We start from the raw sequence: 25,008 nt of genomic DNA on the forward strand, positions 1-25,008 counted from the left end.
GCTTTGGGACGTTCAGTTCTGTTCCGGAAGTTGTCACTAGTTTCATTGCTTCTCCATCTTTTCACTGTTTGCTCAAATATATGATAGAATTCAAACAGGTTTGTTGTTGCTTTTGCATTGAATGATATTGCCTTATTTGTGACTTCACTTCTTTGTGATGATAAGATTCCAGCTGAAAACATATCCCTGTTTAATGCGGTGCACCACTTGTGTCTCTGATCATATACTTGCTCGAACCATTCTTTTTTCTCGTGTCCATACAATTCCATCATTTTCGCCCACAATTCTTCAAAGCCTGATTCATTTTGACACCCCATCAAACAGTTCTTGAACATGTTCTTGAAGTCTTCATTGGTCTTGAGGGATCCGAAGTGGCTTACAAAGTTCTTCTCTATATGCCAAAGGCAAAGCCTATGTCTTGTATTTGGGAAAACCTGATTTAAGATAGTACATATTATGCTAGAAATCACTTTCATTTGAATGCTTGTGAATCTAATTTAAAAGGTAAAGAAATAATATGAAGACCAACTGAAAATTTAAGAAGTCTAACTGAAAACAGTGTAAATGCTAACTGAAAATTTCATTAGACAAAAAGAAGTAATATGAAGCCCAAATGAAAACTAAATGAGTCTAACTGAAAACTAAATAAGTCTAACTGAAAACTAAATAAGTCTAAGTGAAAAGTAAATTTGTCTAACTGAAAAGTAAATAAGTGTAACTGACAACTAAATAAGTCTAACTGAAAATTAATTAAGTCTACCTGAATAATCAAGACGTCTAACTGAAAAAGAAAGAAGTCTAACTGAAATAGTGGAAATAAATGAGTCTAACTGAAAACTCAATGAGTCTAACTGACAACTAAATGAGTCTAACTGACAACTAAATGAGTCTAACTGACAACTAAATTAGTCTAACGGAAAACTAAATAAGTCTAACTGAAAACTCAATGAGTCTAACTTAAAACTAAATACGTCTAACTGAAAACTCAATGAGTCTAACTGAAAAGTAAATTAGTGTAACTAAAAAGTAAATAAGGCTATCTGAAAAATTAATGAGTCTAAATGAAAACTAAATAGGTCTAACTGAATTATAAATAATTAACTCAAACTGAAGACTAAATAATTCTAACTGAAAACTAAATAATTCTAACTGAAAAATACCTTTTCAATTGCATTGCCCATTGCCTTATCTTGATCAGTGAAAATTGTCTTTGGCTCTTGTTGGCACATTGCTCTCTTGAATGTTTCTAGTAGCCATTCAAAGCTCTCTTCCTTTTCATTAGTTATGAAAGCACATGCAAACATTGTTGTTTTCCAATGGCAATTTATGCCAACAAATGGTGCACATATCAGTCCATATTTGTTTGTCCTATATGTTGTGTCAAATATCATAACATCTCCATATGCTTTGAAGTCCTCCAACATCATTGAATCTCGCCAAAAGTAGCTGACGATGTTGTTATGTTCCCCAAATTTCAGCCTGTAGAAGAATGCAGGATCATCATCCGCTCTTTGCTGAAGTAAGTCCAACACACTCTGCATATCCTTTCCTTCAACCAATCTTGTTCTGTACTGTGTGATATAGTTTAGATGGTCCCTTTTTGTGTGGCCCACTACTTCTTCTGATCCAGCCTCATGACACAAAAAGTTGTATGCATGCATTGGCTTTATGCCAGATTCAACCATTGTTTGTATTAGTTGTCCTTTTTGTTCAGTTATCTTCCTTTCTGATTTCAGATGATGTATTTCTTGTTGTATTACCAACTCATGGTTGTGCTGCAACTCATGAGCTACTACAACAAAGTCTTCACCAGGTTTTTCTTGCTTAAATCTGACCATGGCTTTGCATGCTGTTCTTGTTTCATTGACTACTCTTTCCTTTCTTTTGTTGGTTGGCTGCTCAACATCTGGTATCTGAACAGGTTTTTCTTGTTGTGTGTCTTTTTCTTTTGGTTCTGTTATTTTGTTTGTTGATTTTGAGCCTCCTTCCTTTGAGCAAACCAAGTAGAATTCGTATATTGAATTATCAATTCTCCTCCTCCTTAGAGTTTGTTTCCTAATACTAAATCCTAATGCTCTTGAGTGTGCTTGATACAAGTTGTAGCCATCTTTGTGATCTGTAACATGTCTCCCTATTAAACTGCTACTGATATTTTCGTCATTGATGTACTTGAGATATTCATGTTCAGCTGTTGAGTTCATTGTCAAAAAATTAGGACACTAAATTAAAGAACAAAAGCACTAACTGAAAACTAAACAAGTGTAGCTGAGAATGATTGTAATAGTATCAAATGAAAGAATAATTATACTAAATGAAATAAATTAAGGACCAACTGAAAAGAAAATAAGTCTAACTTAAAACTAAATAAGTCTAACTGAAAACTGAATCAGTCTAACTGAAAACTAAATAAGTCTAACTGAAGAGTTAAAAAGTCTAACTGAAACTAAATAAGTCTAACTGAAAACTAAATTAGTCTAAATGAATCAGTCTATGAATCAGTCTAACTGAAAAAAATAAGTGTAACTGAAGAGTTAATAAGTCTAACTGAAAACTAAATAAGTCTAACTGAAAACTAAATTAGTCTAACTGAATAAGTCTAACTGAAAAGTAAATATGTCTAACTGAAGAGTTAAAAAGTCTAACTGAAAACTAAATAAGTCTAACTGAAAACTAAATTAGTCTAAATGAATCAGTCTATGAATCAGTCTAACTGAAAAGAAAATAAGTGTAACTGAAGTGTAAATAAGTCTAACTGAAGAGTTAATAAGTCTAACTGAAAACTAAATTACTCTAACTGAACACTTAATAAGTCTAACTGAAGAGTAAATAAGTCTAACTGAAAACTAAATTACTCTAACTGAACACTTAATAAGTCTATCTGAATCAGTCTAACTGAAGAGTAAATAAGTCTAACAGAAGAGTAAATAAGTCTAACTGAAGCGTAAATAAGTTTAACTGAAGATAATAAGTCAACTAAAACTAATTAAGTAACTGAAAACTATATTAACTGAAAACTAAAGTACTCTAACTGAACACTTATAAGTCTAACTGAAAACTAATTAAGTCTAACTGAAAAAAAAGTTAATGAGTAAAAATAGACTTTTGTTGCAATGTAAAAGGTAATTTTATGCATACTAACTGATACAATCAAAATTATAACTGAAAATGAGTAAATGCAATTGAAAATTAAATTTAGACATACACCTGTTACTTTGTCTTGTATTCCAGCTGATTGTTCATGTAATTTCTTTCTTTTTTTTTCTGATGTGATATCTGTGTTACGGTTTTCATTGTTTAGTTCGATTTGTAATGTGAGATCTCTGTGAGTATTCTCATTGCTCAGATCAATTTGTAACGAACTTGCGATTTGTGAATTCGAATCTTCGGCTGACATTCTTGTTCAATTTGTAACGAACTAGATTTCAGTAGTGGAACTAGATTTGTAGTGAGAAAGTGGAAGTGTTGGATATGTTTTTGTTCTTGAACAATGGCGGATGAAGCGGATGAAGGGGATGAAAGTGTTTTTTTGTTTTTTTATTTTTTTTTTATTTTTTCGGTCTTTAATAAGTCGCGCGCGTTGCGTTGCGTTGCTCGTCCGATGAGAGTGTTGTGTCGGACGAGTCCGACACAATACGTTCTCTATATAGTAATAAATGACAATAACGGCAATGAAATTAAATTTATTTAACAAAAATATATGTTGCAGCTCTACCTCAAATAACACATGTGACTATATGAGAGTCCTACATTTATGAAGAAGAGAGATGGAGTCACTCTCTAAGGCTAATTATAAGGGGCAGCTCTTGTTATTATTATGCAATCGTAAAATGAAACCCCCCCCCCCCCCCCCCCTCTGGTCTTGGGGTTTGGTCTTATTCTCTTCATGATCAGTCCAATCGAGGCCCACGTCTAATAATATCAACTCATTAGTTACCATAGTAATAAAATCTCATCTTCAAAGATAAAAAGTTGCTTCATAAATTTTCATTACTAATACTTACAGGCCGGTGAGTGGTTATAAATAGTAATAATTGTAATATAATGTTAACTTTCCAAGTTGTAATGATCATAAATTTGTAAAGAAATTCTAATATCAATACCATGGTGATGAAATTTTATCACAAAACAGGAGAATGAGTATGAGTTTTCCTTTATAAATTTCGATTAGCATCCAATATTAACTTCCCAAGTTGTAATGGATGGTGATCAATTTAAGGAAGAAAATGAATATGTAAGGATGACATAGCATTGTGATGGTTATGACACAAGATTTTCTTTACAAGTTTATATTATAATGTATTACTATTACCATCATTAATGACTATTAATCAAATAAATTGTTAATGGTACATCAACATTGGTAATACATCGTAACGCACAATTATAAAGAAAACTAAGCAACCGATAAGTGAAAAAAGTCTCTATAGTAGAGCTAAGTATATAATATAAATAGTGAATATTAGACTAATTTTTATCACTATTATCGTCATATATTCCCTTCTACCAAACGAGCAGTAAACACATACTTTATCCGTTTTATAATACTCGCTACAATTTTCATTGTAAGAAGTTTCACATTACTTGTTACACTTTCTTTTGGCCAATAAACTTTCTCTATCTCTCTCCTCTCATATGGGTTCCTTTTGTTTTTACTCTCTATCTCTCTTTTTTTCAAAAATTGCCTACGAATTCGTGAATTGAGAAATGTAGCAAGTAAAATGAAATAGAGGTAGTATGATATTTAACAAGAATACAAGGTAATTTATCGATTGTAAAGGTCTTCATAGTACATTCTTTTCAATTCTGAATTATATAGTAATATCTAGTTGTCAACAACTCAACATTAAGGTTAGATGTCTAATTCTCCTCCAAACTTAACTTTGTCACACTTGAAAGTCACTTTTCCGTCTTTTACACTCCCAACTTTAGCATATATATAAATCCCACATGCAGCCTAAATAAACCAAAACAAACAAAACCAAAACCAACCAAAATCGAACCACCAAAAATCCAGCCGCGCGCAGCAAACTACATATTTTTAGCCCCAAATAACTAGTGATGAAGCGCGCGGCCGCAAGTATACTAGGCAGTCTGGTGAAGCTGCTACTGCTACTCCTGCCACTTTCGGCGAATGCGGCAGTCTACAAAGTCGGAGACTCGGCTGGTTGGACTACCATTGGTAATGTCGACTATAAGAAGTGGGCTGCAACTAAAACATTCTCTCTCTCTGATGTTATTGGTATTACTCTCAATAACCCCCTTCTTTTTTTTGGCCTTAAAAGTCAATTTATTTTGTTATGCATGCAATTGATTTTTAACTGGTTTTGAATTATATGAATGGTTCTGATATTGACTCAGAGTTGGAGTTGTATGCATGGATTCTATTTATATTTCGCGAAAAATAATCTAGGTGTTGAGTCAATTTTTTGAGGATTTCTGCCCTGTGAATGGTCAATAGTGTGGCTTTTTTTTGTTGACTGCTTTCTTTTTATGGGATCACTTCACCTGATTAATTTTTGTCGACATTTTTCAGATATTTGTAAGGATTAACAACATGAATTTGGTTTAGTAGTGATCAACAAGCTAGTCAATTTTCATAAATTCAAATCCTGTCTCAGCTTAACAAGAAGCATTACATACATGTATTCTATTAGGTGGTATTATTGTAGAAACTTATTTATGACGAAATCATACGCCGATTGCGTTATTAATGCACAATACTTATTTCTTGTTTTAGCTTCTTATATACTACTCCCTCCCCCACCAAATAAATGTTGCATTTGCTTTTACCAAAATTAGCCTCAATACCAAAAAGTATGGTGCGAGCCTACCAAACACCACAAACTTTGACTGGTAGCCAAAACACCATCAACTATGAGTGTGGATGCAAAAAGTGTAATAAATTACGCAAGAGCTCCATTTTCTCGCTGGCGACGAACAGTGGCGAATCTTGGAATCTAGGATTTTAGGATTAATTGGTCACACCCACCATTTATTAAAAGAATATCATAAAAAGTTATCTTTTACAAATCAATATGAACGAAATCAATAACTATCTAATGACAGCCAATGAAACAAATACTATTTAGAAGTTACTACGATTGTTCAGAAGACTTGTAGTGAAGATACTAGAAATATCTATTCTATTTTTTTTTCTATAATTTAGATTGCAATATGAATTAGACTAAAGAAGCCAAACTTGTAAAACTATGAGATTCTCTAAATGATAACTATCCAAAATTCAATCAATTTTTATATCAAATTATATACTATATTAATATATTACTATTTGTCATTTGTTACTAATAAACAATAATGATAAAAGAATCTCCAATCCTCCATTCCAAACCATTTAATTTAAATTACAATATTAATTCGAAAGCCTAATTCTATGCAACAAATGATACGTCCGGAAACAACACCGTCGTATGGTAAAGGAAAATTTGCCAAAAAAAACTTTTAAAAGCTCAATTTTGCGAAAAAAAACCTTATAAAGCATTCTTTGCAAAAACAAACCAAAAAGTTAATTATTTTTGCAAGATGGGACCTAAGACCATTTTCCAGTGTTGACCCTACTAATGAACTGCAACCTCATCATCCAACTCATCTCTGTATCCTAAACTCAACTCATGCTAGTAACCTTTATCTCATGATCTACATATTCATTAAACAAATCATCATCATCCCGTCTTTAAAATGATTGTCACTCAAACATACATCACTATGATCACTGTTTGGTTGTTCCTCATCTACCTGAGGTGTAACCTGCGCTTTACGTTGTGTAGGTTGTGGTATTGGATGTGGTCTTGGGTGGGGTGTAAGCTGTGGTCTTGGCTTGGATGTTGGATGGGGTGTTACTTGTGGTGTTGGTTGGGGTGTAATATGTGGTCTTGGATGGGGTGTACGTTGAGGTAGTGTTGGGTTGGGTGTAGGCTGGAGTATTACTAGTGGTGTTGGCTAGGGTGTAAGATGGGTAAGACTTTTTTGGGTTGCCCTCATAGGCAGTTTGGGTCTTCTTGTTGTGGTGGTTGTGTTTGAGGTGGGTTGATAACCTTTCTCAACTAACAAAAATGTTTTTTGACTTGTGAAACTAGATCTAGGGTTCTGTGTAGGCATTTTTGTGATAGTGTTGGACTGTGGATCCCTTGTAAACCTCTTATGAACCCCCCTTTAGACCCTTTTGGACCCCCCTTTACACCCTCTTGTTGACCCCCATGTGGACCCGCCCTCGAAACCACCCTAGGTTGTTGTATGTTCTGTTGTTCTGGCCGGCGCCAACGTCGAGGGTGAGGGAATCAGGATTGAGGAAGAGACGGGGTTGGGTTGCCGGCGCCGGAGGGGGGGGGGAGGGGGGTTTGTAAGTGGTGGGGGAATGGGAGGAGAGAAAAAATTGGGGAGAGAGAGGGAAAACCTAATGGTGTTAGGTATCCGTCTATAGTTTGGGTATCTTGACCCAAACACAAACCTTCGGGTATCTGAGGAATTCCGCAAATGTGGGGGGTATTTTGAAATTACGCCAAACCTCAAGGGTACTTGAGGAAATTTCCCAAAAGCTTTACAAAATGAAGGGTATATCATCTAAAAGTTCAACCCACAAAAAAATAAACAAAAAAGGGAAACAAAATTTTGAAGACAATAAAAATTCCCCAACCCAATGTCATACCCTTGTTGCTAAACCGAATTCTCCATAAGGGACAATGACACCTCTGATTGCTTCACTAAATCTACAATGAAATGAACTAACTAATCAACAAATCAAAGAATTCTCGAAACAAAATCGTCTAAGTTTAAGAAAATTAGGCGGCCTAACTTCTAAAATCTGCGAAAAAGGAGAACCAAAAGGAAGTTTCAAAGAACAAGAAACTAACCGGTAGTGAATGGAATTCAAAGAAAGACATAGATATGGATTTTTCAAAGAGGGATAAACTAAGGAAGTTGGAGAGAGAGGGGGGGATGAGATGGAAGTTTGGGAAACGGAACATTGGGTAACGCATGCAGACTGTAGCAAGTGAATATTTTTTTTAAAAAAAATAATGATTGGTAAGATAACCAACTAAGGCTATGTTTAGTTCACCTGAAATTTTCTGATCTGAACTTATCTGATCTGATCTGAACTTATTTTTTCTGATCTGATCTGATCTGAACTTATTTTTTCTGATTACAAGATCTTATCTTTTAGATTTTTCTCAATATATAAGAAAAAAATATAGTCATGTGGGGTCTTGTTTGATTCGTCTCAATGAGTACTTTATTAATATTCAATTATTATAATTTTTACTAATATGTAATGAAAGATATAATGATTTTTAAATATAAGCATAATCTGAACTGATCTGATCTGAACTTATTTTTTCTGATCTGATCTGATTAGATCTGAAATAAGCAAAAATAAGGTGAACTGAACATAGCCTAAGACTAGAAGTGGATCCGCCACTGGCGACGGAATCCTTATCTATTTATTATTATTATTATTATTACTATTATATATATATATATATATATAATATTATATATATATATATATATATATATATATATATATATTAGGAAAGGTAATTAGCCCAAAGTCTAACCAAGATTACTAGCCTACATGATACACTAACTCTAAGGCTTGATACAAGGCTAAACAGTCCAGAATACAAGAGGCTTATAGGCCCATTGCCACCACAAGTGAAATCCCTAACATTTTGTTGTGATTTGGATTCAAACACTGAACAATGCTCTGTAATTTAGGATGGTACTCCACTGAACTATAATCTCTCCTTATTTTATATACCATATATTCAGTGGCCGATCTACCCAGGGTCACATTTGGTCACGTGACCAACTATTAATTTGGAAAAAAAAATTCAAACCTTTCTCTCTCCTCCGCTGACAGAAGAAACCCCATTGTTTCCTCTGTCTCACGTCTCTCCCTCTCTCCTCTAACCTCAAGGTCCTCATCAACTAAAATTCTTGAATTCTTTTATATGAACCTCCTTTTTATTTCAAATCTTCAACTAAAATGATTATCTGATCTTGATCTACCGATTGATACCCATTTTACTTTTTTCAGAGACAAAAAATTATCATTCAAAACCCTAGAATTTGGGGGAAAAATCGTGTTGTTTAGGAGCAAAAGTGTTTCAATAAGAGATTTTCTCCTTTCTTCTTCTCCGATTCGATTTGTTCATTCTTTGGTATTCTTCTTCCTTTCTCTCCTTCCATTTTCCATTTTCAATCTTTATTTTCTTGTTGAAATTATACAAATTCTGCTACAAATCATGATGTTGATGACCATCTATTATTTCTACAATATGTGAGACATGAATGTAAGTTAGGGTTTCATAGGAGTAATCATCCCCTTTCTCTCTTTCATTCTTTGAGCCCTCTTCCTTCTATCATTGATTTTAATCAACTGTTCACAGCAATCGTATTGGGAAAAAAAAAATCTTTGTCGATGGTTGTACTTGGTGGTGCTTTGAAGGGTGATTGAAAACATAAGGTTCTTGAGGGTGGTCCAACTGCGAAAGTTCCTCCAAGCTTTTAAACAAGGAATGCATCCGGGCAATCTTAACTTTGAGTTGAGTGCATTTTGTTTGATAAGTGGAACACATTTAGATTACACAATTCAACTTTAAGAAATATTTTCTTGCCTATCATGTTTTTGCTCAAAATGTAAAATCAAGAAGGAAAAATGAAGAAATATTAAAAGGGACATTAAAGTAGCAAAGGAGATTTTACTAAGTCTGTGTGCTACAGTGCTAGAATTATTAATAATTTTAATACCTATTTTGTTGTAAAAACTTTAGGCCTATCCTTCTTCTGTTCTTCATGAAATGTGACTAAGTGCCAAGTTTCTTCAAATGGTGTCATCTGAGAAAAGCATATCAATTGATGCTCAATATAGTGTCTTTGAAAATTGGTTTTGTTAGTTTTATTGTTTTGAATGATGTATGATGTATGATGTACATTTAGATGGCCTTTCAATTGATTTGATCATTGGTTGCAGTGAGGATTTGCGTTAGTGTGACCAACTATTGTCAAATTCCTGGATACGCCACTGCATATATTTACCCTATTTTATGTCTTACTTCCCTTATTTTTGCATTACCATTCCAACAAGTGGAACAAGAATGCCAAAACCTCGTCAAACCGAGTGCTTGTGACATCAGTGAAACGACGGCGGCCCAAGACACTGACATTCCTTCATCATCATCTGATGCAAATTAAATGTACACAAGTGTCGTACATTATTACAATTTATCATTCCAACAATAACGACTCATAACATCACTCAATCAGCATATTCTCTAAAGCATGATGCATATGTGATGCCTGCACTACCATCACTCGAATGATACCCCTCTGTCCCCCAATTCACCTTCTCAAGATCGCCATACAAAGAATTTTAGCCACTGAAGTTTTGCCTCCATCGCTGTCTAATCTAAAAATGAACCTGTTACTATTGCAACAAGCAGATCATAACAAGGTTCAAGCAAATTCACCAAGAATATGTGTTCTTCTTCCATAATTGAAGATTCACTCATTCAATCTTAATTTTATCAAGTAGTTAATGCTAATGGTTTTTTTTTTTTTTCAGAATTTAGGTTTTATTTGGAGGAAAAAGAGAAAACTAGGGAAAAGTTGGGCAACAATGAGAAAGAAGAGGAAGAGCTCCGGTTACTTGAGCTTCTAATTAATGAAAAAATAGGGTATATAAAAAAAATGAGAAAAGGGGGAAATGGGAAAAATCATTCTAATATTTATAATTTTATTTAAAATTTTGTGCCCATATTTAATGCTCATTCACAATAAACTGACATGTGAGCCCATATTTAATTAAATTTCCTTTTATTTTTTCGAATCAACAACTTCCAATAAATCCCAAGTTTAATCAGCGCGACATGCAATGCTTTTTTTAAACCTTTTATCTATGCATTTTTGTTGTTTTTAGAAATTAAAACTTATAAAAAACTTTCATGTTAAATGCACCTTTGTAAAACCAAATCCACATAGTTCCCGTGAAAAAAAAAAGAATATTTTTTTTGGGATAAAGGAAGTAGTACATTATTTTTCGAAAACGTTATTTTTTCAAACATTTATTGGCTTACATAATTCTAGAACAAGAATATTATACTCCCTCCGTCCCAAAATATAGTTCCATTTTCCTTTTTTCACGGTAATTTATGTAAGTTGGGATAGTAAAGATTTTTTGTTTATTTAAATAAATGTTGTATGGGAAAAGATGATTTTAGGAGAGGGAATGGAGATAATTGGTGAAAGAGCATTAATTGTAACATTTTGGTTGAATAAACAAAGGAAAAAACAAAATTCAAGAAGCAGATAAATGACAAGACACAATTTTTCTAGGCAAATTACGGAAAAATGTGGAACTAAATATGGAAATGGGAACTATATTTTGGGACACCCAAAATGGAAATAGAAACTATATTTTGGGACGGAGGGAGTACTTAGAAGTAGGAAAGTCAGAAGTGTACTACATCACTCTCGTAACTCCCAAGGCTCTTTAATGGTCCTACTTTGATTCTACTGTTGGACTTCTCTGTCATTGTGCAAGTTATAAAAGTATATCTTCATGAAAAAGAAGCAAGTTACTAACCAACACAAGGAATAGTGGGGATGTAATGTTGCTTTGCTTTATTGAAATGATTGTGTTTGGTGGACATAGTGTTTTTCATTTTATTCTGCGCATGCTATGTTGGACCATTAATAGAGATATTTTTGTACCATCAAATTGACAAAATATTATGGCGTAGTTCATTTCATATACTTGTGCCAAAGGGTAAAAGAAAGGTAATTACTATAATTATAATTTCATTGCCGGCATAATAATCAACCAGGCATTTCTCATTTAGAAAAAATGCCATCATAAGAATGTGATCGAATGTACACTATTATTGTGGTCATTGCACGCCTTCAAACTTTTGTATTTTGTTTGACATTTCTTATGCAACTTGGGTGGTTGCGGCTTTTCAATATTTTGGCCTATTTATTCTAGTCTATGCTACTCAACTCGGATGGTTTGTTTGCTTTACCGAAGCTCATAAGCCCCCTCGTCTAGTTTTGTTTCTCTGTTTAAGTGAAGCTCATAAGCCCCCCTCGTCTTATTTTGTTTGTTTGGCCTAATTTTTTTTGTTGGGATATTCCATTTGGTACCATTGAATTTTTGGATTTTTTATTTGGTACCACTGTTATTTTAAAATTCCACATGATACCACTCTAATTTAATATTAATCTTTATCATACCATTTTTTAAGTAAAATGTTAGTTAATGATTGAACAAGAATACGATTTTGTTTGTGTTTGCATGTTTCTATTTGCAGTTGCAAAAAATTAATAAATTAAGATTTTAGGGTGTCGTTTTAACCCTTAAAGCTCTATTTTTCAGTCAAAATTTTCATAAAAATAATCATAATATTCTATGTATTTTTATTGTCAAATATGACCTCAACTTTGACCTTAACGACTAAAACGATTACTAAAACCTTAACGCAAAGTAAAACATGTACATCGAAGTAAAACTCTAGCCTATTCTAACTTAAATTAACACTTTACTTAGTTGAATGCTACAATAGAGAATAAAATCAAATTATAGTGGTACCATGTAGAATATCTGAAAAGTAGTGGTACCAAATGTAAAAGCCAAAAGTATAATGGTACCAAATGGAATATCCCTTTTTTGTTTAACGTGGATCAACCACATAAGACCCCTCATCTAATAGGGTTCATAAAGCTAGAGTTCATTGTTTGTTTTATTTACTATGTTCTAGCCAAAAAAATAATAATTCAATGCAAAGTAGTCTTGTCTCGTGGATGATATCTTTACTTTTAGGGTCAATGTTTATAATTAGCACAAGAAGTCCAATATTTATAAAACTCCCCTTATTGAGCAACTTCTTGTATAGTAGACTCCAGAACTTCCCCTCAAAAAAAGACTCCAGAACTTTGCCATTTATTCATTATGGATGAACGTGGACTTGCGTTGACAAAGCTTTACTCCTGCTTAAACAGCCTATGCCCATATATGTATCTTGTTACTTCTCTTCCCTTTTTTTCCTTCTGCTGTCTTGAAGAAATAATTTGGTAGCTCACCTGAATGTTCATGGCCTCAAACTTAGTGGTGGCTAGAGGAGTTAATTTCACTGCTGGATTAACCACGAGTCGGGAAAAGGTTTCTAGCCAAACAAGATTTACCATGTTATTAATCTCCTGACACATCATGCGGATTTAGATTGAATATGACCCTGCTATGATAATTTGTACCTCTTGATGACTTGATGTCTCTGTTTGATCATCATGTAAAATCTTTAGTTAATGTTGTGAAAGCCTGCAATTCAATGATTTTCCTTTATGTTTTGAAATGGCAGTTTTTCAATACAATCCACAATTTCACAACGTTATGCAAGTGAATCATGCTGCGTACAAGGAATGTAACGCATCGTCCCCTATAGCAACTCACACCACAGGAAACGACACCATCACTGTTACTAGGCATGGCCACTACTTCTTCCTTTGTGGTGTTCCTGGTCACTGTCAAGCGGGGCAGAAAGTTGACATTCATGTGCCGCGCACTACTACTTCTTCATTGGCGCCATCTCCTTCATTCTCAGTTGCTTCCTCCCCTGCGAACCCTGTTGCTAGTGCCGTGTCTCCTGGTCCTTCAAGTGCTGCGCCGACTGTTACACCATTGGATCCACTAAAGGGCCTGCTCAGTATAACTGCAGCTGCATTTCTTGCATTTTTGTTTAGTTCCGGCCAGTGTCTGATGTAGTAGTAATAATCACTAATACTTAAAAGCTGTGTTTGTGGTTTAGACTATGGTTTTCTTAAATGTGGATAAGTGGCAAAGCTCTTAAAAGACAATTGTATTAGTAAGTGATGGAAAATTCAACGTTTTTGCACAAGAATGACCACATCATACTTCTGTCGTAGTATTGCTATGCATATGTTTCTCAGAGTTACGAATATGTCAAGTTCTTAGCCAAATCAAAACATAAGAACACAGAGTTTACCTGTTGAAAATGCATCTCCAACTCTCTCTCATCTATGGGTCAAAATACTGCAACTCAACCATCAGTAGAAGAACAAGCAAGTTTTCTACCACCATATAACCTCCCCTCTATAACCTATAGTACACCTTAGCAGAAAAAAGGGTCTAGCATTGATTACCTAATGTGAAACAGTGAAAGCCTCCATATGCGTAGTTAAATTTGCTAGTGTAAATAGAGGATATGTGTGCATCGTTTGTTCATCCAGATCAGTAAGAGTTCTTTGAGTGAAAAGAAGTGAGCTTGTATGAGTATAATATTTGTGAGTGTGGGCAAGCAGCTACTAAAAAAAGTTGCCAAGTTTGTTATATTGTTTTGTCTTTGCACGTAGCTTCTTTTTTTTTTTGGGCCCCTTTTCGGGAACCCGTAACTTCTATTATCTTTACTTTGTATATAACTTTATTAGTCTTCCCACATTAAATTTACCCCAAAATACTTTACAATTGATATCAACAACCAATACACGTTCCAATTCGTTAAATTTTCTAGGACCAATTTTTTTGGCTAAGCAAGTAAGGATTTTCGTTATCGTAAAAGTCCAATTAAACCTAGCTATGTCTATGGGAAGCAAACCAACAAAGTTGCACTCCTCAGCAAAAACAGACAACCTCAAACAAAAATGAATGAGCTTCTATATACAATTGACAACTAAACACTGCGTAGCAACTAGCAATCATTTACAATTTTGGAAACCATTCATGATCCTGAGCTTGATATCTTTGGAGGCATAACAACAAGGATACTAATTGTAACTACTTGCTTAAAACATTTTATGATCTTGAGCTTGATATCTTTGGAGGCATGATGACAAGGATACTAATCATAACTACTTGCTTAATTCTCTGAAATGTGTGTTGCACAGACCGTGCAACTTGTTGCCTATAGCTTCCTTTTCTCCCTGCCCAAATGTAATGTATTGAAGCAGCAATAGCCACCCTTTAACTAGTCTAAAACACTTTGAGCTAAAACGACATCTAAAAAATAGATGGTCATGGGCTCATGGCTTTCACAACATAGCCACACACAAGACAAGAACTAGAATTACGACTCGAATTCTATCCAATCTTTCGAGAGGGGGGGGGGGGGAGTGCGGGGCTGCAATTGAGGAGGCAGGGAGCTCTGAGGGAGGAGAAGGGGGGCTTCGGGGGTGGGGGAAGGGGTTGGGCTGCAGAGGTGGGGGGAGAGGTAGTGGTTGGGTGGTTGGGGTTAGGTTATTAGATTAGGGGTTAGGATTAGGGTTAGGTTATTAGATTGGGAGTTAGGATTAGGGTTAGGTTTATATGAGTTAATTAGGGTTAGAGGGTATAATTAGCAGTTAATGACTAATGAAGTAAACGTCTGTTAGTCATTAAGGGCATGTTATGGGTTTTGTGAAAATTGGAGGGTATGTATATGGTGAATTTTGAAATTTACAAGGATACATAGTGCAAAATTTTTTTGTCAGGGATATAGGGTGAAAACATCGAATATTTCTGGACAGGATTGGACTGTTTGGAATCCAAAGAGGTAAATTCAAATCTTGCCTAAAAATATTTGAACTCGAAATCCAAATCCGACAAGTTTAGATTGGACTGGATTGGACTATGGGCTTTCGTAGTTCGCTTACGCCCTTATGCATTAATGATTAAGCTTCGACCATGTCATGGTATGCCTTCAACTCATCAGCTTGAATATTTGAAAATCCCACCTTGTTAAGCTCTTTTAGTGTCAATTTGTAAGAATAGTGCCTTGAATGTGTTCGAAGAAATGCCTCGAAATAGCTATTTTGGAGTACCGACCGATCGGGCCTGAGACAAACATCTTAGCAGCATGTTGGAGTAGGGCGCCTCAGCAAACAATGACCAGGCGTGGTCGCTTGATTGGGGTCACGTGCAGTCTGGGGTTTGGGAATTACCGCCAGATCGGGCACATGTAGCCCGACCTGATTAGGCAGTGGCCCGTATAACGCGAAAACGCATTTTTCTAAAGCGCGGGTATAAATAGGTTATTTACCTAGTTGTTTTGGACTACAAACACTAGTAGAATAAAGACTATCTGCTGCGATAATATTGCTGCGGTTTTACCCATACGCAGCAATATATCACGTAAAAAGAAAATAAAAAATAAAAAAATATCCATATTGCTGCGGTTTTGACCGCAAACCGCAACAATATATTTTCGTGGATAACTTTTGAAAAAGTTTGACTATTTGACCAGGATATATTGCTGCGGTTTCTGAAAAAAACCGTAGCAATATATTAAAATAATATAAAAAATAGTTCCTTGTATATATTTAGGGTTAGCTGAGTGCGTTTTCACGCCTCTTAATTCTCTCACGTTCTCACCTTCTCACCTCTCTCACATCATAAATTTAGTCTAATTCTCTCTGTAATATGGTTTTCCTCACATAATAAAAATATTCTCTTTCTCTGCCGTGGACGTAGCGAAATTGATGAATCACGTAAATTTGTTGTGCGATTTTCATTGTTTTACATTCGGTTATTTGTTTCTTTCTCACGTCCGTTATAACAAATTTGTATCAAGACCTTTGTGTTCGATCTGTGTGAGAAAGATGTCTGGGATGAGTGTGAAAATTGATAAATTCACAAGGAGAAATAGTTACTATGTGGCAAATCAAGACGCGATCTTTACTGAAGCAATAGGGGTTGTGGGCACCGTTGACTAAGAAGTCAACAGATCCAGTTACCGCTGAGATGGCCACTTTAGAGGGGAAGACTCATTCAACGATTATGTTGTATCTGGCTGATAATATAATCAATGAAGTCGCGAAGGAGGAAACCGCATTTGGTCTTTGGTTGAAATTAGAGAGTTTGTATATGACAAAATCTCTAACCAACAAGTTGCTTTTGAATGAAGGTACACCTATTAGAGATCACCTAGATCAATTAAATACAATTTTGCTAGAATTGTGTAATATTGATGTTAACGTGGAGGAGAGGATGTCGCTTTGATTCTGCTTGTATCTTTACCATTATCATATGAAAATTTTATGCAATCTTTCATTGTTGATAAATATTTTATGTCCGTAGAAGAGGTTAGATCATCTCTTCATACTAGGTAATTGCGCCATAAGGCATATGGTAGTACAGGTATAGATAATTAGGCTTCTGGATTATAGTGGCGGTAAGGGATGTGGAAAAAAGAATTTCAAGAAACCTGAAAATTCTAAAGGGGGTCGTAAACCTAATGATGTTTGTAAATTACTCTAAGGAGAAGGGGCATTGGAAAAAGGAATGTCCTAAAAAGAAGCATTAGGAGAATCAATCTGAGCCGGTTATTTCTGAGGATGATCTTACTATAGTTGCTAATTAATGAGAAAACATATTGTAATGATGTGTGGGTTCTTGATTCTGGAGCATCGTATGGTCATATGAGTCCTCGTAGGGAGTGGTTCACTACTTATGAGCACGTAGATGGAGGTAATATTTCAATGGCTAAACGTGCAATATGTAAGACAGTTGGAATAGGCTCTAACAAGATTCGGACACGTGATGGTACATTCTGCACTTTGAATAATGTTAGGCATGTTCCACAGATGACCAAGAGTATGATTTCACTTAGTATGTTACACAGTAAAGGGTTCAATTTCAGAGGTGGGGGTGGATTTGTGTATGTCTACAAGGGTTCAAAGGATGTATTAAAGGGGGTCAAGTGTGGTACCTTGTATGTTTTGCAGGGTTCTACTCTCTGTGGTTTAGCTGCTGTTGTGTCGTCTAAAATCTAAAAGCAGGATATGAGCAAGCTATGGCACATGAGACTTTGACATATGAGTGAGAGAGGGATGCAAATCCTCTCCAAGGCTGATCTTCCGGGTGGCCATAAGGTCACAAACCTGGAGTTTTGTGAGCATCATGTTTTTGGGAAACTACATCATAGCAAGTTTCCTAAGGGCATTCATAGAACAAAAGGTACTTTGGATTATATCCACTCTGATTGTTGGGGTCCTTCACATGTGGAATCTTTAGGTGGTCACAGGTATTTTGTACCTTTTATTGATGATTTTTCAAGAATGACTTGGTTAATTGTAATGAAGTTAAAAGGTGAGGGTTTCAAGAATTTCAAGTAGTGGAATGCACTGGTGGAAAACCAAATTGGGAAGAAGATCAAAAGGCTCTAAACTAATAATGGTATGGAGCTTTGTTTGTCTGAGTTTGAAGAGTTCTGTAAGAATGAAGGGATTGCTAGGCATCACACTGTCATAAGTATACCACAGCCGAATGGTGTAGCAGAAGTGCCAAACGAATGAATCAGACAATTCTGGAAAGAGCTCGGTGCATGCTCTTTAATACTGGGATGACTAGAAGGTTTTGGGGAGAAGCCGTCAGTACAACATGTTGTCTGATCAACCGTGGACCTTAGTATGAGAGTAAAGGGTTATAAAATTTGTTCTCCATCTGAGGGTAGGTTTATACTGAGTAGAAATGTTGTCTTTGATGAAAATTCTATGTATAATCCTATTGTGAAGTATATTGTTGTGTTAGATAGTGGTAGTGTTGATAAACAGGTGGAGCAGCAAGTCGCTCATGATGAGGGTGATGATTATCAACAAATTGTTTCTGAAGCACCACCATCTTCAATACCAAATGAAGAGGTGCCTAGCCTGGGTCGGGAGAGTCTTATAAGGACAAATTTTGGGAAACCCCCAAACAGGTATGAGTTCGAAGATATGGTGGCTTCTGCACTGCAAGTTGCTGTAGAGGTGGATGTCTATGAGCCATCCACATACAAGGAAGCAGTTACATGTACGAAATCTACCTATTGGCTTGCTGCAATGGGGGATAAAACCGAGTCACTTCATAAGAACGAGACTTGGGAGCTTGTGCCTAAACCTCCAGGGAGAAAAATTGTTACTTGTGTTATTTTCCTAGGAACACTACAAGAGGGGGGGTGAATTGTATGTGTAGAAATAAACGTAACTTTTTGCGGAAATTTAAACTTAAACAAATAAACAAGCTAGAGGAACACAAGGGATTTTTACGAGGAAAAACTACTTGGGCCCAACAAGAAGAAACAACCTCGACCACTATGGATTTTAAACTCAACTCTTTCACTAATTAGGCCAAACAACTTTGTTACAACCTAATTCTATTCTCAAGCTACACCTTGAGTTCCTAAACTCAAGTTCCTGAGCCACTGTTCCCTTAACAACAATTCCTCTCAACTTCACTAGAAGTTTTCTGACTCTTACTAGCTTTACTCAAAGCTTCTCTCTTACAGAACTTCACTCAATGTCCCCTTACCCCAAAAACCAAAATATGATTGATCGAAAGAAGCTTAGTGGAATTAGAGTAAGTAAGCAAAGAACAAATGGCTATTATGAGAGAATGAAGGCACTGACACTTAATTAGTTAAACTCACTTAATTACTTAGTCAGACACACTTTGAAACTTACTTAGACTTCAATATTTATAGTGACAGTAACATAGAACGTGGGAATTAAAATCGTGTTCATGATGAGACCATTATCCCATGATGTTCCTTCCATAAAGGAACACGTTCCATAACACATCCCATGATCCCATTATCTTTACTTGGACGTGGACATGTTTTAATTACTGCTCCTAGAATATAGGAATTACTTGAGCATTATCCGAAAATAAGTTTTAATTTTAAAACAGATTTAATATTAAAACTGAAATTAAATCTTTTAAGAAAATATTATCTTTTACACAAATTCCTTTTTAAAATCGAATAATATTTTCCTTCTCTTTTTCGAAAAACAAAATCTTTTCCTTAAGAAAGATTTTCCATAAAAACAGATTTTCTCTTAGACAAAAACAGTTACCTATTATTTAGGCATGATTTACTCAACTTCCATTAGTGAACCGTTATAATGCTTCGAGCCTAAGTCTAGTTCCTTTTATTCATAAGTTCCTTTAACCGATGTGTTTAGTGCCAACTTGTCTGTTCCTTATAAAGGAACAAACTATCATTCTCAAATAAAACTGCCAATGTTCCTTACCAACATTACTTGTTCCTTTACAATGGAATGAGAAAATAAAAACACCTTGTTTTATTCTTCTTGCTCCAATGCTTCTCCAGTATCAATTAAAGGAGACATCTTCACTTAGTCTTCAAAATCCTCACTTAATTTCTTCCTTGACTTAGTATTCTCTTTGTTCCTTTCAATGATACCTTAAAAATTCATACACTTAAATAACTCATTATTTCACTACTTATTTTGCATCTTTGTTCCTTTGTCATCATCAAAACTAGGGTTCAACAACTTGTAAATGGGTTTTCAATAAAAAGGAGGAGATAACATCTGCAGAGGGGTCAAGTGTAAGGCTCGACTGGTTGCAAGAGGGTTCACATAAAGGGAGGGTGTAGACTACAATGAGATTTTTTCACCTGTATTCAGACATACTTCCATCAAGGTGCTACTAGCAATAGTTGCACATCAGGATATTGAGCTTGAGCAGATAGATGTGAAAATAACTTTTCTACATGGAGAGTTGGAGGAGGAGATAAACATGGCTCAACCAGATGGTTTCCAGGTTTCGAGAAAGGAAAATTGTGTTTTCAAGTTGAATAAGTCCATATATGGGCTAAAGTACTCTTCGAGATAGTTGTACTAGAAGTTTGATAGCTACATGATGAAGCTGGGCTACAACAGGAGTTCATATGATTGATGTATGTATCACAACAAGTTGACAGATGGATGTTTCATATACTTAGTGTTGTATGTGATGAATGTTGATAGATGCTAGGAACAAGTCGGATGTTCAGGAGTTGAAGGAGCTTCTCAGTGTTGAATTTGAGATGAAGGATCTGGGTGCAGCTCGGAAGATTTTGGGTATGGAGATTTATAGGGAGAGGGCTCGGAAGAAGCTTTTCTTGTCATAGAAAGGCTATATTGAGAAGATATTGTTAAGGTTTGGCATGTCAACAGCAAAAGCTATAGATACTCCAAATCCTTCAAATAGTCATTTGTCCGGCACCTATGTCTACTGAGGAGAAGGAGTACATGAGTTGGGTTCCTTATGCTACTGTAGTACAAAGCTTGATGTATGCTATGGTTTTCCCTAGGCCGGATCTTGCACATGCAGTCAGAGTGATTAGTAGGTTCATGAGTGATCCTGGTAAGGAGGATTGGTAGGAAGTCACGAGGATCTTTCGTTATCTTAGAGATACGTAGATGTTGGTCTTATTTACGGAGGTGATATTGCATTTTTTCTGATTATGATTATGATGGGGATGTGGATGGTAAGAGATCTATGACTGGTTATGCATGTGTTCACTCTTGGTAGTTCTTTTGTGAGTTGGAATGCGAATTTGCAGCCTACAATGACTTTATCTACTATTGAGGCAGAATATGGCATTGATAGAAGCAACTAAGGAGGAAATCTGGTTAAAGGGCTGGTCAATGATTTGGGATTACATCATAATCAGGCAACGATGTATCTTGACAGTTTGAGTGCGATATGCTTGGCCAAGGATCAAGTCCATCAAGAGAGGACTAAACATATTGATTTCAAGTATCATTTTCTGAGGAGTGAGACAAGAATTAAGGTGAAGAAGGTAGGTACAACTGATAATCCTGTTGATATGTTCACCAAGCCAGTTCCAGAGAGTAAGTTTCAACATTATTTGAACTTGCTTAATGTTCGTGATTGTTAGTTGCCCTTGTGTGGACAAATCTAGGATCCTTAGGGACTAATTTGGCGTGGTTGTCTTTTAGGACAAATCTGTTCGTAGGCAGAATCTGTACATTGTGATCAATGCATTTGTTTTCTAACTTATTGTGAAAGAATTCAAGTCAAGGTGGAGATTTGTAAGAACAGTGCCTTAAATGTCTTTTATACGAAATGCGTCTAAGTAGCTATTTTGGGTTACCGCCCGATCCGGTCCGAGAGAAACCGCTCGATCCGATCGGGCAGAACCGCTCGATCGGCGTGAGACAAACGTCTCAGCAGCATGTTAGAGTAGGGCCCCGATTGCGTCGGGCGTGTTCGCCCGATCGGGCACCTTAGCGATCAACGACTAGGCGAGGTCGCCCGATCACGCCCCTCGTGCAGTATGGGGTTTGGGAATTACCGCCTGATCAGGCGGTGGCCAGTTTAACGCGGAAACGCGCTTTTCTAACGCAGATGGTATAAATAGGTTATTTACCTAGTTGTTTTAATTACAAATTTAGTTTAATTCTCTGTGTAATATGGTTTTCGTCACATAATAAAATAATCTCTCTCTGCCTGTGGATGTAGCCAAATTGGTGAACCATGTAAATCTGTTGGTGCGTTTTTTGTTGTTTTACATTTGATTATTTGTTTATTTCTCACGTCCGTTATAACAAGGTTGACTTGCTTCGGAAATTTCACCACATTGTACTTTTTTGAGCAATTTACAGAAGAATTCCATTGATTTTTCACCATATGATCAAATTGTGGAGCCAATATTCATATAGTAAAATATTTAAATGGCTTCCTACACTCATTTCTACGATAAATAATGTGAAGCCTATGGAAGAGATCAAATTCATCCTCATTCTTTAAGACATTGCTGCTAATTGATAAACATCTTCCAGGCTAAATTAGCTAGAGATTTGCCTAACTTAGATAATACTCTTACTACTTTGCTGCCTGTAGTTCCAGGTGTAGAAGTTCCTAGTTTTTATTAAATATCTTCTAATCCACACTCCATTACACGTCTAATATTACCTTCCATTTCTACTTCTTTAATAGAAATCCCCTATTCTCTCCTCCGTATTCATAACACAATTAACATAATTTTGTCATGAACTAGTTGATTCTCGTCATAACTGCCTTCATTAAGAGCTTGAAATGAATTAACACTAGAAGTTCTCTTTCTTATAGGTCTAAGAGCCCTTTGAAAACCTCCATGATCAACTTTAATATTCTTCGTATTTGCAGGAGCCACAATCTCCCCAAAACCCTATGCCAGCCTGGCAAGCCCCCCAGTGGGTCCCACTTGTCTTGGATCTTGTGCCATCCTGGCAGGGCATTCTTTCACATATTCCAACGCCTATAAATAGGGATCAGATCCCCATTTATTCAGGTAATGAATTCTAGACAGACCACTTAACACTTACTAATTAAAGCAATTAACTGACTTGATCGTTGGAGGGGCGATCCCGGATACACCCCCAGGGTAGTATAACTCTCGTTTTTGCAGGTCTCACTTCACTCCCGAGTGAATGGTCACCTCCATTAATCATCAACTCCTAATCTCGATTCATCCCCCATATTAGAAGTTTTTACCCGAAATAGGTTGGCGCCGACTGTGGGGATATCGAACAAACAGTCATGGCCAACACCCGGAGAATGCGACGAAGCCGAAGACCCCCGAGCTAATCGCACGACGGAGGGACACTGTCCCTCAAAGTAGCTGACAAAATGGCGGGAGATCCTCGTCAGGCCCCCGTCCTTTCGTCCAGGCACGGCACGTCCTCGAGGAGGTCCAGCCTCAAGAGGCGACCAGTGTTGTTAACTCTGGGGAGCCTCGACAGAGGGTAGTCTTGCCTCGAGTCGAGCCCTCTCGACTTGAGCAACCAAGTCCTAACCATGTCACCCAGCAAGACCTCCATTAGCTCGCAGATCGGCTCAGTGATAATCTCGAACGACGCCTCATGGCCATAATGTTGAACTCCCAGAACGGAGGGGAGGGCACCTCGACCAGGCCCCTCGAGTGCTCCTAGGAAAGCCTCGGGCATGCCATCTCGGCAGCCAGTGTCAAGTCATTACCCTCGACCCCCTGAACTATACTCGAGCTCCTCCAAATAGAGGGAAAGCGAGACGTCATCCACAAACAACACCTCAGAAATGGTATGAGTGATGCCCGCAAGGTCCTTAACGAACGACGGGCGCAATCGAAGGGAGGTGAGGTTCCCCGAAACCTTAGCCGGGAATGGAGGGAATCTCGAGAGAAAAAGAAAGAAAATAGAGAAAGCGAGCAAGAATCAAGCAGCTCAGAGCCTAGTGAGGAGTCTAAAGCCCAAATAGGCAACTTAGGCTTCATCACCCCTTTCAGCGAGGGAATTATGCAGACCCCCAACCCTCGTAAAGTGAAGGTACCACTGATCGAGCACTATGGGGGGACAACCGATTCTATCGGCCACTTAGCGGCGTTCAAAGCTCAAATGAGTGTGCAAATGGCCAGCGAAGCCGCATGGTGTAAGTTCTTCCCTACCACCCTGAAGGGGTTCGCCCTCACCTGGTTTACAGAACTTCCCCCTAGAAGCATCTTGAACTTCATGGCCCTTGAGGCGGCGTTTAAGAAAAAATTCATAGCAGGAAGAAGACACCAAAAGACAAGCATTCATCTGATGTCTATCAGACAACAGAGATAATGAGGATCTAGTAGACTACATCAAGAGATTCAACGAAGAGTCTTTGAAGGTCTCCGACCTCCAAGACATCGTGGCGTTCACTATGCTAATGTCCGAACTTTACCCTTCGAGCAGGTTCAAGATCAAATTCGCGGAAAGCGAGGCCTCTACATTCTTTGAAGCGATGAATCTCGCTCAAAAGTTCATCCAGGCCTCCGACATCTACAAAACGCACGAAGAACTTAGCTCGAACAAGGGAAATCACGAGTATGTTCCTTGAGCGGACGCCGCTAGGGAAGTCCCTCGAAAGGAGAGAGATAATAAGCCTCGCTAGGATGACAACGGACATGACCCTTGATACACTCTCAACAGAAGAGAAATCTACCTTGACATCAAGGAGAAGTACACTTTATCGAAGCCCCAACCCAATCAGAACTGTTGTTAATAGAAGGGATAAGAGGCTCTGGTGCAAGTACCATCATGATTGTGGCCACACCACTCAAGACTGCAAAGAATTGAAGAGGGCATTAGAAAAGTGTTGTGCATGTACATGTTATGTTTTATGCACATGTTATGTTTTGATGATGAAAATTAATATAATATGTTGTAGCATGAAAGTATGTAACAGTTGCAACAGATACATGAAGAAAGAAATTGATAAACGAAGACTTT

At 36.7% G+C, this 25,008-nt stretch overlaps 1 protein-coding gene across 1 annotated transcript; it reads left to right on the top strand.

Annotated features, from left to right (window-relative positions):
* Positions 1–4,932: 4,932 nt before the first annotated feature.
* LOC104884475 (mavicyanin) lies at positions 4,933–13,916 on the top strand. The gene is made up of 2 exons (XM_010669126.4): positions 4,933–5,239; positions 13,371–13,916. Exons 1-2 carry the CDS (start codon positions 5,059–5,061, stop codon positions 13,772–13,774), a joined length of 585 nt encoding a protein of 194 aa, XP_010667428.2. The 5' UTR covers positions 4,933–5,058; the 3' UTR covers positions 13,775–13,916.
* The last annotated feature ends 11,092 nt before the right edge of the window (positions 13,917–25,008 follow it).

This window comes from Beta vulgaris, chromosome 3 (genome assembly GCF_026745355.1).
Source record: "Beta vulgaris subsp. vulgaris cultivar EL10 chromosome 3, EL10.2, whole genome shotgun sequence".
NCBI classification, from domain to species: domain Eukaryota; kingdom Viridiplantae; phylum Streptophyta; class Magnoliopsida; order Caryophyllales; family Amaranthaceae; genus Beta; species Beta vulgaris.